Source organism: Scardinius erythrophthalmus (genome assembly GCF_964197995.2).
Source record: "Scardinius erythrophthalmus genome assembly, chromosome: 7".
NCBI classification, from domain to species: Eukaryota; Metazoa; Chordata; class Actinopteri; order Cypriniformes; family Leuciscidae; genus Scardinius; species Scardinius erythrophthalmus.
Window position 1 is genome coordinate 20,505,244 of NC_138227.1, and position 14,780 is coordinate 20,520,023.

Below are 14,780 nucleotides of genomic sequence, written 5' to 3' on the forward strand. Positions count from 1 at the left end.
GAGCGGGTGGGAGGAGGTGGCTTTCACCATGAGAGCGGTTTGGTGTCCGCAGTGCAGATAGGCAGCATTCTGGAGGCAGTGTGTTGTACTACAGTAATGAGACATACCTTTGGTGTGATGTCTGAGCGTGAGCAGAGAAGGGGCGTGAGAGCGGGGCTAAGTTTGTGACCTCTCTTAATGGAATCAGCAGTGTTTAGCACGCTTCCATAAAACCGAGGTGCCCGAATGCTGGAAGTGTAAATATTTAATCTTGCGATACTTCAGAACAAACGGATCTCGACCCTTTTCCTTGAAATGAATTGGCCAGGCCATGTTATGAGGACAGACTTTCCCTCACGAAATGTAAATGTTAATGTACGTTATTTCTCAAATTTTGCAGCCCATGTCTTGTCTCTCTCTGTGTATAATCAATTAGAGCAGGCTATGAGAGAACAAAGAGGAACTACGGCATCTGTGGTATTTTCATTATACATATATCATCAGGTTTTTAGCTTGTGTTAAAAAGACGGCATGAGGTTAGTTTTTTTCGTTGGCTCGTTGAATAATTTTTTAAGACAATAAAAAATACATAATTTATTATTTTCTTAGCATCATAATCTCAAAGTATATCTTATGGTTTTCTATTTTCATTTTATATGATTTCTTTTTCAAAAAAAGTGGAAAACCCCCAGTTATAATTTGATATAATCTGAAATAATTTGTCCTATTCTGAAAGTTACATTGTGTAGCCATCATTAAACTAATAGTTCTGTGATTTTACAGAAATGCTACAGGAGAAGGCCTCAGCTGTGGCTGATGAAGGTATGACCGTGGCCCAGTTGGGTGGGCGTCCTGAGCTTGCCAGTGATTCCTCACATTTGGGCCTGCCTACAACTCCCAGCATTCCCCAGAACAATGAGCCTGACAAGGTAGCCAATCACTTGGATCCTTTTAATGAGTCCAGACATGTAGATCTTCACCTCTGCGATGAGATTTAATGTAACATAACAAAGATTTAATGATAAAACAAGATAAAATGAATTATAGTAGTAAATAATAAAATTGTTCATTTCATATTTTTCTCTTTTCATTTGAGCAATATTAATAGCCATTTTTCCATTAACAATGACTCGTTATCATTTATCTTTTTTGTGCCTGTACTTTCAGAACATTGAAAACATCAAAGTGGTTCTTCACGACAGGGAACTATGGAAGAAGTTCCATGAGGCCGGAACCGAGATGATCATCACCAAAGCAGGCAGGCAAGAAGAGCGTCATTTCCATCCACCCGATTTTAGACTTTAACACACACACAAACAGAGAGAAAAGTGGTGTTGCAAAAACATAACTAGGCCATCTCGCTTCAAGTAAGAAATGCAAATGTGAAACCTAGTTTTACCAAGAGGCTCAGTCGCATGAAAAGATGAAGTGCTTTTAATAGAATATTTATAAAATATTATGTGACCAAGGGAAAGCAAGGCTGAATTCCTGTGCATACAAATATCTAATTGAAAACACAAACGGCTGCCCCGTGTGTTAGATTTAATGTGCCCTGTGGATTAAGAGCAGGACCCTGGATATTAAGCAGAGAATGAGTCAATGCTCTCTGCCAGTCTTAGCCAGCAGTTTCTCAGCGCTTCTCTGTGGAAAATGCAAAAGGTCACCACCATTTTTCTTTAATGCTGTAACATTGTGAGGGATGGGCTTCCCCCTGTCCAACTGATAAAGTGCTCCGAGAAGCCTTAAACCCTTTGAAGAGCAAAGCACTGTTCAGTCAGACAGCTGTGCACAGAACAGGAGACTGTACTTCCACATAGTTCCAACAACAGATGGGCTCATTTCATTTTACATACTTTAGTGTATAATGGACACCAGGCTCTGTTAAAGATGCTCAATATGTCAATCGAGCCATGCAGTAGGAAGAGCTTTTAACCGTTTCATTTTATTTTGGGGGGATATGACTTGTAGGATATTAGACAGCCATTCACTGAATTGTAAATCTTGAGAAAACTCACCAGGTTTCTTCACGATGGGTCCCATTACACAAAATTGGGGCCAATTTCATGCAATGATTCTCAACGTAGTCTTGTGTTACATAGCAGGCTTCAGCCATGTCTGCACGGTATATGCAGTTTGACAGTATAGGTTTACGCTGAAGAAGAATGCACTCTTACATACAATTCATTGGGTCTACTAGTAACAAAAATTGCATGTGACAGCATTTTGCTCCTGTGAATTGTACAAATAAGTCGAAAATCCAAAGAATAATATCATTGAAAAAAATTGTCATCTGAAGACTATAGCAGTTGTTATAATCAAAAAGATATTTAGTTCAGCATGAACATTGAAAAACAATCCCCCAGTCATGCGACTAGCACTACTTGCTACGCAGAGAAAGTGGGTCATAAATAGTGTTAAAGAAATATTCTTGCTTCAGTACAAGTTAAGCATAGTCAACAAAAGCATTTGTGGCATAATGTTGATTACTATGAAAAGTAATCCCCTCCTTTAAAAAAAGCCATAATCTAGGTTACAGGGATGCACTTAGTGTAAAAGTAAATGTGGCCCAATTTGTAAACATTAAAATGCTCAGTTCAGTAGTTTAGCCACTAAACATAAACACAATGTGTGTTAACATAACTTTAGTTTAAAAAAATGCTAACTAACCTTTTCTGTGTAAAGTTATATCCAATTTAAGAACTTAGTTGACGACGTAACGGCTCTAACCCTAAAATTTCTTTAAAAGTGATTTGCAGCTCAAAAGACGCATCAATAAAATGACAAACTTAATATTTCTGCTTTTAAATCCTTTCACAAATTCGACTTATGTACTTCCAAGGTAAGTGATTCATCGTAACCTAGATTTTTGCAAGTCAAATTTTACAAGCCACTTTTTTTTTGTGGTAATCAACATTATGCTACAAATGCTGTCGACTGAGCTTGACTTGTATTGAACCCAAAATATTTCTTGGAGGAAAAAATTGAGGTGAAACTGAGCTGAACTCTGCTACAACAACTCATCTTGTTATTGTGCACATCTGTGGCCCTGTTCTAAGCACTAAACATGACTATTGAAAGCAGCCGGCTGGTGTTACTTGTACACAGCCCGTCAGAGTAAGCATCAGCGAGGCTGATGAGTGAAGCATGGTGCCCTGTTCGATCACATCTCCCAGGCCCTAAAGGACCCCACTTGCTTTATCATCTAGCTTCTTTTGATCTAGGCGCTCTTCAGATAGCATGAATCACTGAAAGAGCAGGAGCGCATGAACGCTAAAAGAAACAGCTGCCATAATGCACATGCTGACACCGATATGATACACTTTCATACTTGCCATTTCTCACTGTCGTCCTTACACGTATACACTGAAGCGTAGGCCCACCCATAAACAGTGCTTTTACTAAGATAACTAAGAAATCTAACCATATCACTTGAAAGAAATTTCACTCCCATAGATATCGCCAGGATATCTAAAACTTGACATGTAATATATACCAAAAAAAATGAAATACAATTGTCATCATTTATTCACGCTCATATCTTTCCAAGCCTGTATGACTTTCTTCTGCGGAACACACACACAAAGATATTTGGAAGAAACAACATTGGACACCACTGAAAAAAAAAAGAAAGCAAAAAACCTGCAACATTTTTTATAAAATATCTTCTTTTTTTGCTCCACAGAAGAAAGTCATATGCAATGACACGAGGGTGAATAAATGATTACAGAATTTACATTTTTGGGTGATCTATCCCTTCAAGCAACAAGACGCCGTTTATACAGTAAAGTAAATGGTGCACACAGCTGTTCCCATGCCAAGGACAGCGCTCCAACATGACTACCTACAGCAACAGAATACAGTTACAGTGCCACTGTAAGACCCCTTTAGACATGTGCAATGAGATCTACTGTGGCAGCCATTATGTCAAAGTATTGCATAAATGGAAAGAGCATTACACATCCCTCAGGTGTTTACATGTGAGTCTTGAGTAAATGCGTTTTACTCAAGATTTATTACATCCTCACTGTTAGTACTGTAAATACTGGTTAATTTTTCCTAACTGTATTTTCTTAACATGAATAATTTATTTTAGATATATTTACATTTACATTTTGAAAATGTCTAAATGTTCAGTTGGCCTACATAAAAGTGCACACAAGAACTCTTGCGACGTTTAATGTAATACTAAGGTAACATTTTACAGTAGGTTTAATTTAATGCAAGAAGTTACATGTTCATTTTGTTAATTATTAGTTACCTGTGATGCATGATTTATGATAAAATACAATTAGAATAAAAACAAAATTACAACTGCATTGTTAGTTCATGATTCCAATGGCATTGACTAATGTTATCTATAATTGAAACTTCTTTTTCTTAGTGTCGAAACAATGTAAGGAGCAAAAATGAAACAAGATTTTGTCAATTTGTTAAATTACTGACAGAAGAATAGGGAAAGACATCATCATCCGAGCGTAGCCTGGTGGACAGGTTTGTTTAAGATGTTCCTGATGGCTTAAAGCACCTCTTTACCAGTGTCTTGCCCAGTGTGATTTACATTGATTGGATTGCAGGCCTGGGCCAGACATAGAGCTCTTCCTCTGGGTATTAGAGCTAGTGCTTTCAGGGCCACTTTTTACACAGTGCAGGCCTGAGCAGTTGCGCATTTGCAAATGCAATGAAATGATTCAGCTCAGGGCGCATTTATTTGCTGTAATAAATGTATGACTGCAGGTGGAACCCCCCAAAAAAAGTAATGCACTGCAGTGGAACTTTTCTGAAGGAGTGGGGTGGTGCAATGAGGCTGTTTAGCTGCCCGCTGTTTAAAAGACCTGCCATTAAAAAAGCACTCAGAGTTTATAAGGGGAATCAATCTTTTTGCAACTTTGGGATTTTACATGCGAAGAGGTTACTCAAGGTAGCTCTATTGATTTATTTTATGACTGCGTCTGCTATATTAGCATATTCTGTCTGTCATCTCAGCTTCTCCTGTATCTGAACAAAATGGAGATCCCACATTTTATAGAGCGGCTCTTGCAAAACAGAGTCAATCCCTAAAAATATATATCTGCCCCAAAGCAAATCAGTACCAGGTACAGATCATGACTCCTTATATGGGCTTGTCGAGGATAACAGTTAAATTTTATGCTTTAGGTTTTATGAATTTTTTTGAAGCGTAACCTTTTATGGTAGAGCCGTTTGTGTGAGATGTTTTGCAGAGCTGTCTGGGGATGCTTTAGCACGCAGCCTTCTTGGAGATTTAAGTGACCTTTTGTGCCTCTTAAACAACTAATCTGTCCTAAAAACAGGTTAAGCTGTTATCTGATCACTAATCGTGTACTCATCCGCCCAAAACAAACACTTCCCGTGATTCTCTTGCACTTAAGGCCTGTTAAAACCCTCGAAAGAGCCGATAAGACGGTCTCATCCATGCTTACTGTCAGTGCTCAGCTGTTGCATACGCAACCCGGCCCTAAGTCATTCGGAGGAAGAAGCTGTTCCTGTAGTGAGCAATAAAGACGGCATTGAGATACCTGAATGACACAAATGGGATAAGCCTGCGTAGATGCGATTGAAAGAGAATGACCTCTCTGAGCACAAAAGCGCATTAACACCAAGTTTTCAAGTTAGATCTAAATGGCATTTAGGGACAAAAGCACAGTAGTAAGTGAATAAAACAACTTGGTTGGCGTTATAAAAAAATAAAAATAAAATAAGATTATTGAAATGAAATAAAGTACTAAACTAATTAATCCATTTATTTCTCATCATGTACAACACCCGAGAGATGAAGCTCTATGAAGCTTTTCTATGTGTTTCAATGGTAAGGCACTATTTTAAACCCTGATGACATCATTTGCACTCTCTTTAGGCGGATGTTCCCCAGCTACAAAGTTAAAGTCACTGGAATGAACCCAAAAACCAAATACATCCTATTAACTGACATCATTCCAGCTGATGACCATCGGTACAAGTTCTGTGACAACAAGTGGTGAGTTTAACGTCCCTCTGTCCATCTTTAACGTTTTCTGCAGAAAACGACATTCATTCTGACTCACAACAGCATAATTAGAATGAACACATTCTGGAAAGTTGTTTAAGGATACTCTAAGCCTTTGGAAATTCATCTGTAACATGCAATAGCAAACGTGACTGGATCAGAACAGTGACCTTTCGCTTGAGGCATCTGGACAAACACTTATCCAGATTACATTGCAAAGAAACAAAAATGAGTATGTTTTATATTCTGCTGTCTCCTCCAGTCTATGTTCCTTAATTTGTTGGCATGAGTGGACAAATGCCGCAATCCATATCCACAGTACAGATACACACTTTTTAACACACTAAAAGGGAATTGCTGGTAAAGTATAATAATTATAGTTATTAATATTAAAATTAAATTGTATTTTTTTTTATCATTTTATTGTCAGTAATGATTGTCAAAAGTTTACTAACACTTTGCGATACTGAATATAATGTTGGTAAATAATTAAATCCCATCACAAAAAGACTGCATTGGCCTTGTTTCCAACACTTTTCTTAAAATTATAATTCAGCCAATTAAACACTTTTGCAAAGGCCAACACTGAAGGAAACTCAAATTAATTATTTATAAGCAAACGATATGCAGTCTATATCAGTTTATCCATGCAATGCTAGTTCTGGCTGTGGATTGTCATTAGCACACAGTTAATAACTGTAGGCCGCAGCAGGCAGTCTGTCAAAACCAATGGGCTTAAAACAGCTGGGTTATGCATGCTGTCCTCTTTTTGACCCTGTACCTCAGGCAATGCCACTAGATATAGGCACTCTTCACCCATGCAACCATCGGCACCACAAATAAGTCAGATCTGCATGTATCCAGCATGGAAAAAAACTAAACAAAATAACGACGGCATGCAAATCTCAATGAATGGCATGTTTTGTCAAAAGAACAAGCATTTTATGAGCATTTTTCAAAATCTGTGGGATAGACAGGAATTCCACCATTTGCCAGCATTGGTTCTGGAGATCTTCAGCGACACCTTCAAGGCACACAATTAGCAGTGATGTTTTGGTCAAAGCAGCCACCAGTCTTTGGGAAGTATTCCCAAAATGTTTTGGACATTCACCACTTGTGCTCTGATCATTAATGCGCAGATGTTCTGCATAAAGGCTTTCTGTAGCCTGCTGCTATATCCTATTTTCGTGACACTGAAGAACAGTTTTCCTTTTAAAAGCGCTATGGCATGATGTCAGAGGTGCTGGAAAGCTATATAGTACTAAAAGAAACTCTGGGGGACTGAGCCTAATTCACCACACCAAACCAACAACTGTAAGCTATAGGTCTTTTGCAAATGTTGCTAGTGCCTTTTCGTGTCAAAAAACTAAAAAATGCTCTTGTTCTTCTTCATAGGATGGTGGCAGGAAAAGCAGAGCCTGCCATGCCTGGAAGACTCTACGTCCACCCAGACTCTCCTGCAACAGGCGCCCACTGGATGAGACAGCTGGTCTCCTTTCAAAAGCTGAAGCTCACAAACAACCACCTTGATCCTTTCGGGCATGTGAGTGTCCAAAATCTGAGATTATATATTAAAATCTGCGATTTGCAGTGTGCAAAGGTAGACTAGGTGGAACACAAGTTTTGCTTAAAATCATGATGTAGCGGAAGTGGAAACATCTTTTTTTATACAAAGTTATCGGGAAAAAAGTAGTGCAGGGGCTTGGTTCAATCCATCAGTGTTTGAATGGATGGAGGCAGAACTGAATGCAAAAGAAAATATACAATACCGTTTAAGTGGACAAAATAATTAAAGAAATGTTTCTTTTCACTAGAAGATTTAGTAATGACATCTAATTAAAAATTACGTGATGCAATTTTTTTTTAATGAATGGATGAATTGATGTAATGGAATGGAAAATACATCGTATTGATCAATAAGGACTTTTCATCTTCTGAAAGAGTACTAAATCTCCTGATCAAAACACAGATGAAGAAGATGCAGAAACAAGCGATATCATATGTAATCATGCATATGTAAAAAAAACCCCGCAATCATCAATATTAAACAGCAAGTAAATAAAAACTGCCTGATGTCGACCCATTTCAGTTCTATAGGACTGTGCGAGCATTAGGAGTGTTGATGGACTCGATCTAGTCCATGTTTTGATCATCTTTCTGAATCCGATCTGGATGTAGTCTGCCAAAAACGTGATTTCCGCTTTTCCGTAACATATTTCCATAAATCTGTCTGTAAGACTTTTTTAAACATTCAAGCAAAACTTTCAAGCCAACAAGTTTAAAATTAAAATTTTCTTGTGAAAAATTACATTTACACAATTTCAGTTGGTAAATTCCTTAAAATTAAATTTGACTTGCAAGTTCCGGTTTGGTTCAGAAGGAATACACCTCATGTTAGAGCTATGGTCATCTTGAGAGTCTCCTACTTTCTAAAGAGAAGAGAAACAGTGGAGCAGAGGTGAGGAGTCTGACCATGGCAGCGCTGCCCAAAGGAGCCTGTGGACCTAGCTTGTCTGATGCAATAACATCAGAAACGAGCTCATTAGGTTCATAACCTGTCAGAACGACACAAAGTTGGCCTGTCAGGATTAGTTGAATGCCTAGGAAGTGATAAGGGCGAGTAATGAGCAGGGAAAGAGGTTGCTAAGCTCTACTGACGCCCACAACAGCAGGGACACCACGGCTGGCTAAGAGCCCCAACACAGGCCACCACTGCAGCCATGCTAGTGCACAACACAAGCCACAGTCAAAACACACACTAAAGCTTTCCACAAATACCACAGATATTACAATTGTGCTGATAATTATTTTTAATGTTATGACCGAAAACCAATACATGGCAGATATAAGTTTTTGGTCACACTTTAGATCAAGGTCCAATTCTCACTATTATGACTTTTGCCTCAATAAACTCCTAATTACTGCTTATTAATAGTTAAACAGCCAATATTCAAGTAATATGCATGCTAATAAGCAACTAGTTAATAGTGAGAATTGGACCCTAAACTTAAGTGTTACCCATTTTTTTTAAATATATATAAAGGAAGTCATACACTCACCTAAAGGATTATTAGGAACACCATACTAATACTGGGTTTGACCCCCTTTTGCCTTCAGATCTGCCTTAATTCTACGTGGCATTGATTCAACAAGGTGCTGAAAGCATTCTTTAGAAATGTTGGCCCATATTGATAGGATAGCATCTTGCAGTTGATGGAGATTTGTGGGATGCACATCCAGGGCACGAAGCTCCCGTTCCACCACATCCCAAAGATGCTCTATTGGGTTGAGATCTGGTGACTGTGGGGGCCATTTTAGTACAGTGAACTCATTGTCATGTTCAAGAAACCAATTTGAAATGATTCGAGCTTTGTGACATGGTGCATTATCCTGCTGGAAATAGCCATCAGAGGATGGGTACATGGTGGTCATAAAGGGATGGACATGGTCAGAAACAATGCTCAGGTAGGCCGTGGCATTTAAACGATGCCCAATTGGCACTAAGGGGCCTAAAGTGTGCCAAGAAAACATCCCCCACACCATTACACCACCACCACCAGCCTGCACAGTGGTAACAAGGATGATGGATCCATGTTCTCATTCTGTTTACGCCAAATTCTGACTCTACCATCTGAATGTCTCAACAGAAATCGAGACTCATCAGACCAGGCAACATTTTTCCAGTCTTCAACTGTCCAATTTTGGTGAGCTCGTGCAAATTGTAGCCTCTTTTTCCTATTTGTAGTGGAGATGAGCGGTACCCGGTGGGGTCTTCTGCTGTTGTAGCCCATCCGCCTCAAGGTTGTGCGTGTTGTGGCTTCACAAATGCTTTGCTGCATACCTCGGTTGTAACGAGTGGTTATTTCAGTCAAAGTTGCTCTTCTATCAGCTTGAATCAGTCGGCCCATTCTCCTCTGACCTCTAGCATCAACAAGGCATTTTCGCCCATAGGACTGCCGCATACTGGATGTTTTTCCCTTTTCACACCATTCTTTGTAAACTCTAGAAATGGTTGTGTGTGAAAATCCCAGTAACTGAGCAGATTGTGAAATACTCAGACCGGCCCGTCTGGCACCAACAACCATGCCACGCTCAAAATTGCTTAAATCACCTTTCTTTCCCATTCTGACATTCAGTTTGGAGTTTAGGAGATTGTCTTGACCAGGACCACACCCCTAAATGCATTGAAGCAACTGCCATGTGATTGGTTGATTAGATAATTGCATTAATGAGAAATTAAACAGGTGTTCCTAATAATCCTTTAGGTGAGTGTACATATACAGTTTATAAACAGTTCTTAGCTTTCAGCAATATTATTGATTTGACTGCACTGACACTATTGGGTGAGAACTGAACTGAGCTGGATGATGACATCACTGTTTTCTGCAGAGCTGCTTTATACTGTAAATGAGTTAATTTCCAATTCAAATTTACCAATTTTAGTTATTGAACCAAACTAAATCAACACTGAATTCTGTTTTCATAACTGATCATTATTTTCCTGTTTTTCACTGTTAATCTGCTTAGATACAATCTGCATTAAAGCGATATATAAATAAAGTTGACTTGACGACTTGACTTTGTTGCTTAATATTTTTGTGAAAACCATGACAGACTACCTTTCAAAAGTATGGACTAAGATATTTTAAAATATACAAAATATATATTTTAATGTTTATATTAAATGAAAATGTAGATTTATAATGTCACAAAAGATGTATATTAAAAAGGCTGTTTCTATTTGTCAATGAATTCTGAAAAAAGTATCAGGTTTCCTCAAAAATATTAAGCAGCAAAATCTGTTTTCAAAATTGATAATATAATTTTCTGATAATAGAAAGATTTCTGATGGATCATGTGCCACTCAAGGCTATAGTAATGCTGAAAATTCATCTTTGCCATCACAGGAATACATTATAAATTAATTATACTTTCAAAATATATTGAAATAGAAAACAGTTCTTTTCAGCACATGACCAAATTGAAATACTTCTGTTTTAGTGTACTCAACTATATAGCTACTTTTAAATTGTGATTTATTGATGTCTTCACTTCACCAAGCTTTGATTACTTTTGCTACACCACTGACCGCACAGACTCCCAACACCCACAGATATTTATAAGCAACTTGCTGTGGACTGAATGCACAGGAATTTTTTCAATGCAAGGCAATCTAGCTGTAAGGTCACATGACACAATCCCCAAAAATAGATCTTACATTAAAAGAAAACGGAGATGAAAGGCAGCCTCGGAGTCTGTATTGATCTGACAAAGGTGCTTGATTAATATACTTGGACAGCACACATCCCTATATCTGAATCATCAATGCAGTTTGCATCACATGGTATTACCTCAAGACGCCAGCCAGCCAACCAGGCAAAGGTCACATGTGTCTGCACTCACCAAATGAAGCGCACAAACCATTCATTTGGCTGAGGCTACCGTCTGTGTCTGTGATGGGGGGGATTGACCTGGGGTTGCCCTCTGTGCACTAGTGCTCCTAACTCCTCTTCTAAAAGTGCAGCAACGAGGAGAGCTGCCTCACTGTGTCTGAGAGTCGACATAACAAAGGGAAAGGCCCTGATGCTCATTGGCCCTGACAGATCTGTGTTGGGGATGACCCTAACTAAACGCTTCACTGAACACCAGACACATGGACACACTGAGCAGACTGGTGCTGCTAGAACACTATGATCAAACACACATACACAAAGGGTCCAGTTGGATTACTTGCATATAACACAGACCAAAACCTCTTGACGTGTATTGATGCTGTCACATTAACATATACTGTACATCAACAGCTTCATTAGTGATCAATGTACAGTTTTATACATTTGGATATTTTCTGAAAATATTGATCAGATCATTCATACAGGTTTTTATATATGCGCAGCTTTAGAAATGTAGACAATAATGAATCTATCAATATAATATATTTTCTATATAGACTTCTTATTTTCATTGATAACAATAACAAGAAATGTTACTTAAGGACCAAATCAGAATTTTAGAATGATTCTAAAATACATGAAATAATATATATATATGCAGCTGCAGCCTGTGTGAGCATAGAACTTTTTTTCTAAAACATTAAAAAAAATACTACAAACCCAACTTTTGAATGTAAACCTTTGCCTAAATAAAATAAAATATTAATATAAAATAAAAATGTAATGTAATATAAAATTAAATATTATATTACAATTATCAATATTTTAAGATAAATATTTATATCACATATATTTGTATAGCTATATTTGAAAATTTTATAGAGCTCAATAAATCAAATTCAACCCATTAATTCAATATTCTGTCAACGTAAGGTTTCGTTAACATTTGTATGTCTCTAAAGTTGTTCACATGTAAAGTGCTGTCAATAATGTAAATTTCAAAAGTATGAAATGTGCTAGAACCAAACTTTACATGCAAATACATATGATTACTAATGAGATTATTACATTTTCATATGCAAAATAATGGAAAATGTCTCTTTCTCAATCTATCCTAATGTAGGCTTGCATTTCTGTTCACAGATCATCTTGAACTCAATGCACAAATACCAGCCCAGGTTACACATTGTGAAAGCTGATGAGAACAATGCCTTTGGCTCTAAGAACACAGCCTACTGTACTCATGTCTTCCATGAGACAGCTTTCATCTCCGTTACATCCTATCAGAACCATAAGGTACCATTAGAACCTGCCCATAACACAATGGAGTCTCACAATCACATGCAATAGCACACAACAATTGCGAACTTGTTTGTTTCTTCATAGATCACCCAGTTAAAAATTGAGAACAATCCTTTTGCCAAAGGTTTCCGTGGCAGCGACGAGGGAGATTTGCGTGTGTCCAGACTTCAAGGGTAAGATTATCACCTAAAATATGCAGCATAATGTACCAAAGATCCTAGTCTTACTGATCAAGTGCCCATTTTCCTAGGAAAGATTACCCTGTGATTTCTAAGAACATGGTCCGGCAGCGGCTTATCTCATCACATGGCCATCTGTCAGGAAAACTGGGTACAGGTGTGCTGAGTAGCCACTCACAGGTGGTTTCTCACTATCAGTATGACAGTAGCGTCCCCCTGCCGAATTCTGATTCCCAGGAAGCTCTCTCTCACTCCTTCCCATCTAGCAGGGAATCCAGCCTTCTTTACCACTGCTTCAAGCACAGAGGTACAGCGCTATGGCAACCACCTTATTTACCAAAGACTTGTTAATCCTGATTTAGAACACACAATATTGGTTGCATATCAGTTATTGGTCAATAGATATCTGCCTTTTTTTTATATAATCGATATCAGCTATGCTCATTTCCTGTATTGTTTACATTTAGATTACCTGTGCAGTCATCTAACGTTCACTAAAAGTTTGCACAAATATTACCACTGATGATTGATATAATCATCAAAATAAAATGAAAAACGTATGATGCCTAAATTCAATTGTAGCATTTAAAAATGATTCAAACCAATCACTTTAAATACTGCAAGTGAATTTAGACATCATAAATCATGTGAATAAATCATCATAATCATGTATTTGCTGTATTTTAATGCATAACACAACACAACACAACATATACAACACCAATAAGATTATCGGCATGGGTGCATTGCTAATCCACAGATTTAAAGTGCAGTTTTCAAAATCTCTTGCATTTCCAAACCTTGTGGATTCAAATATGAAATTTTCTTCTAGATAACACAAGACATTTGGACCTGGGATGCAAACGACCCTATCTTGACACAACAGCCTCTGCGGTTTCTGAGGAGCACTACTTCCGCTCCCCTCCTTCCTATGATCCACCTCTGCTGTCCCATCCATACTGCAGCGAGGCTTTAGGTTCTAGAGAGGCATGCATGTATGGAGGAGTGGAGGGAGAGGCAGGGGGCGCAGTGGGTACCGATGACCTCCCGGCCCCGTCACTGAACTGCAATATGTGGGCGTCAGTGCAGCCGTATCCTCGCTACGGCATGCAAACTGTGGAGTCTGTGCAATACCAGCCCTTCACTGCACACTTCAACAGCACAGCCTCCGCGGTTCCCCACCACTCATCGTCCATGCAGCGTCCACATCCAGCACCTCCCGACCTAGTCACGTTTACCACACAGCGGGTGTTGCAATCGACGACGGCATCTTCAGCATCCTCCTCCCCCTCTGGCCCCGCCTCCCGTGACAGAGCACATTCCTCGCTGTTTCATAGGAACCCTGGGTCGCCATTACGTTCACAAAGGGATTTCATAGGCTATCCGAACCATAGCCCTACTTCAACACGGGAATCAACCTATCAGTTCCAAACAGGGCTGAGCAGTGTTGGGCCTCACTGGACAGACAGTTAAACAGCCACCGTCTACAACTATATTCCTCTGCAGCTTAGAGAAACAAACTCTCTGTGAACAACAGCTGCAATGAGATTATTTTTACAGCCATGATGCTAAATTGTAAAGCAAAGCCATAAATCTATTTAGCCTCATAGTATAGGAAGCCCACAATTTGTGGCACTGTATATTTATTTGAATTTGAGATATGATCAGAGTTGTAGTTCATGCGCAGGTGGTGAAGCCAAGCACAAACAGCCTACTTAATGCACTATTGTTGGCATTAAAGGGATAGTTCATCTAAAAATGAAAATGTCGTTCTAAAGCTGTTCTTCCAAAAGAAGATTTTTTTTTTTTTTTTTTTTTAAATGGGTCAGCTGTTTTTGTTCATATACTGTAGCGAATGTCAATGGGTGTTTAATGCAACATTGGATCCCATTGACTTGAATTATTTTTTAAAAATATATATTTTTT

At 38.5% G+C, this 14,780-nt stretch overlaps 1 protein-coding gene across 1 annotated transcript; it reads left to right on the forward strand.

The window, feature by feature from the left end:
- Positions 1-764: 764 nt before the first annotated feature.
- tbx4 (T-box transcription factor 4) lies at positions 765-14,327 on the forward strand (the record flags this gene model as incomplete). The annotated part of the gene is made up of 8 exons (XM_081370544.1): positions 765-908; positions 1,147-1,241; positions 5,852-5,971; positions 7,376-7,523; positions 12,517-12,669; positions 12,760-12,848; positions 12,926-13,161; positions 13,687-14,327. 8 exons carry the CDS (start codon positions 765-767, stop codon positions 14,325-14,327), a joined length of 1,626 nt encoding a protein of 541 aa, XP_081226670.1.
- Between the last annotated feature and the right edge of the window lie 453 nt (positions 14,328-14,780).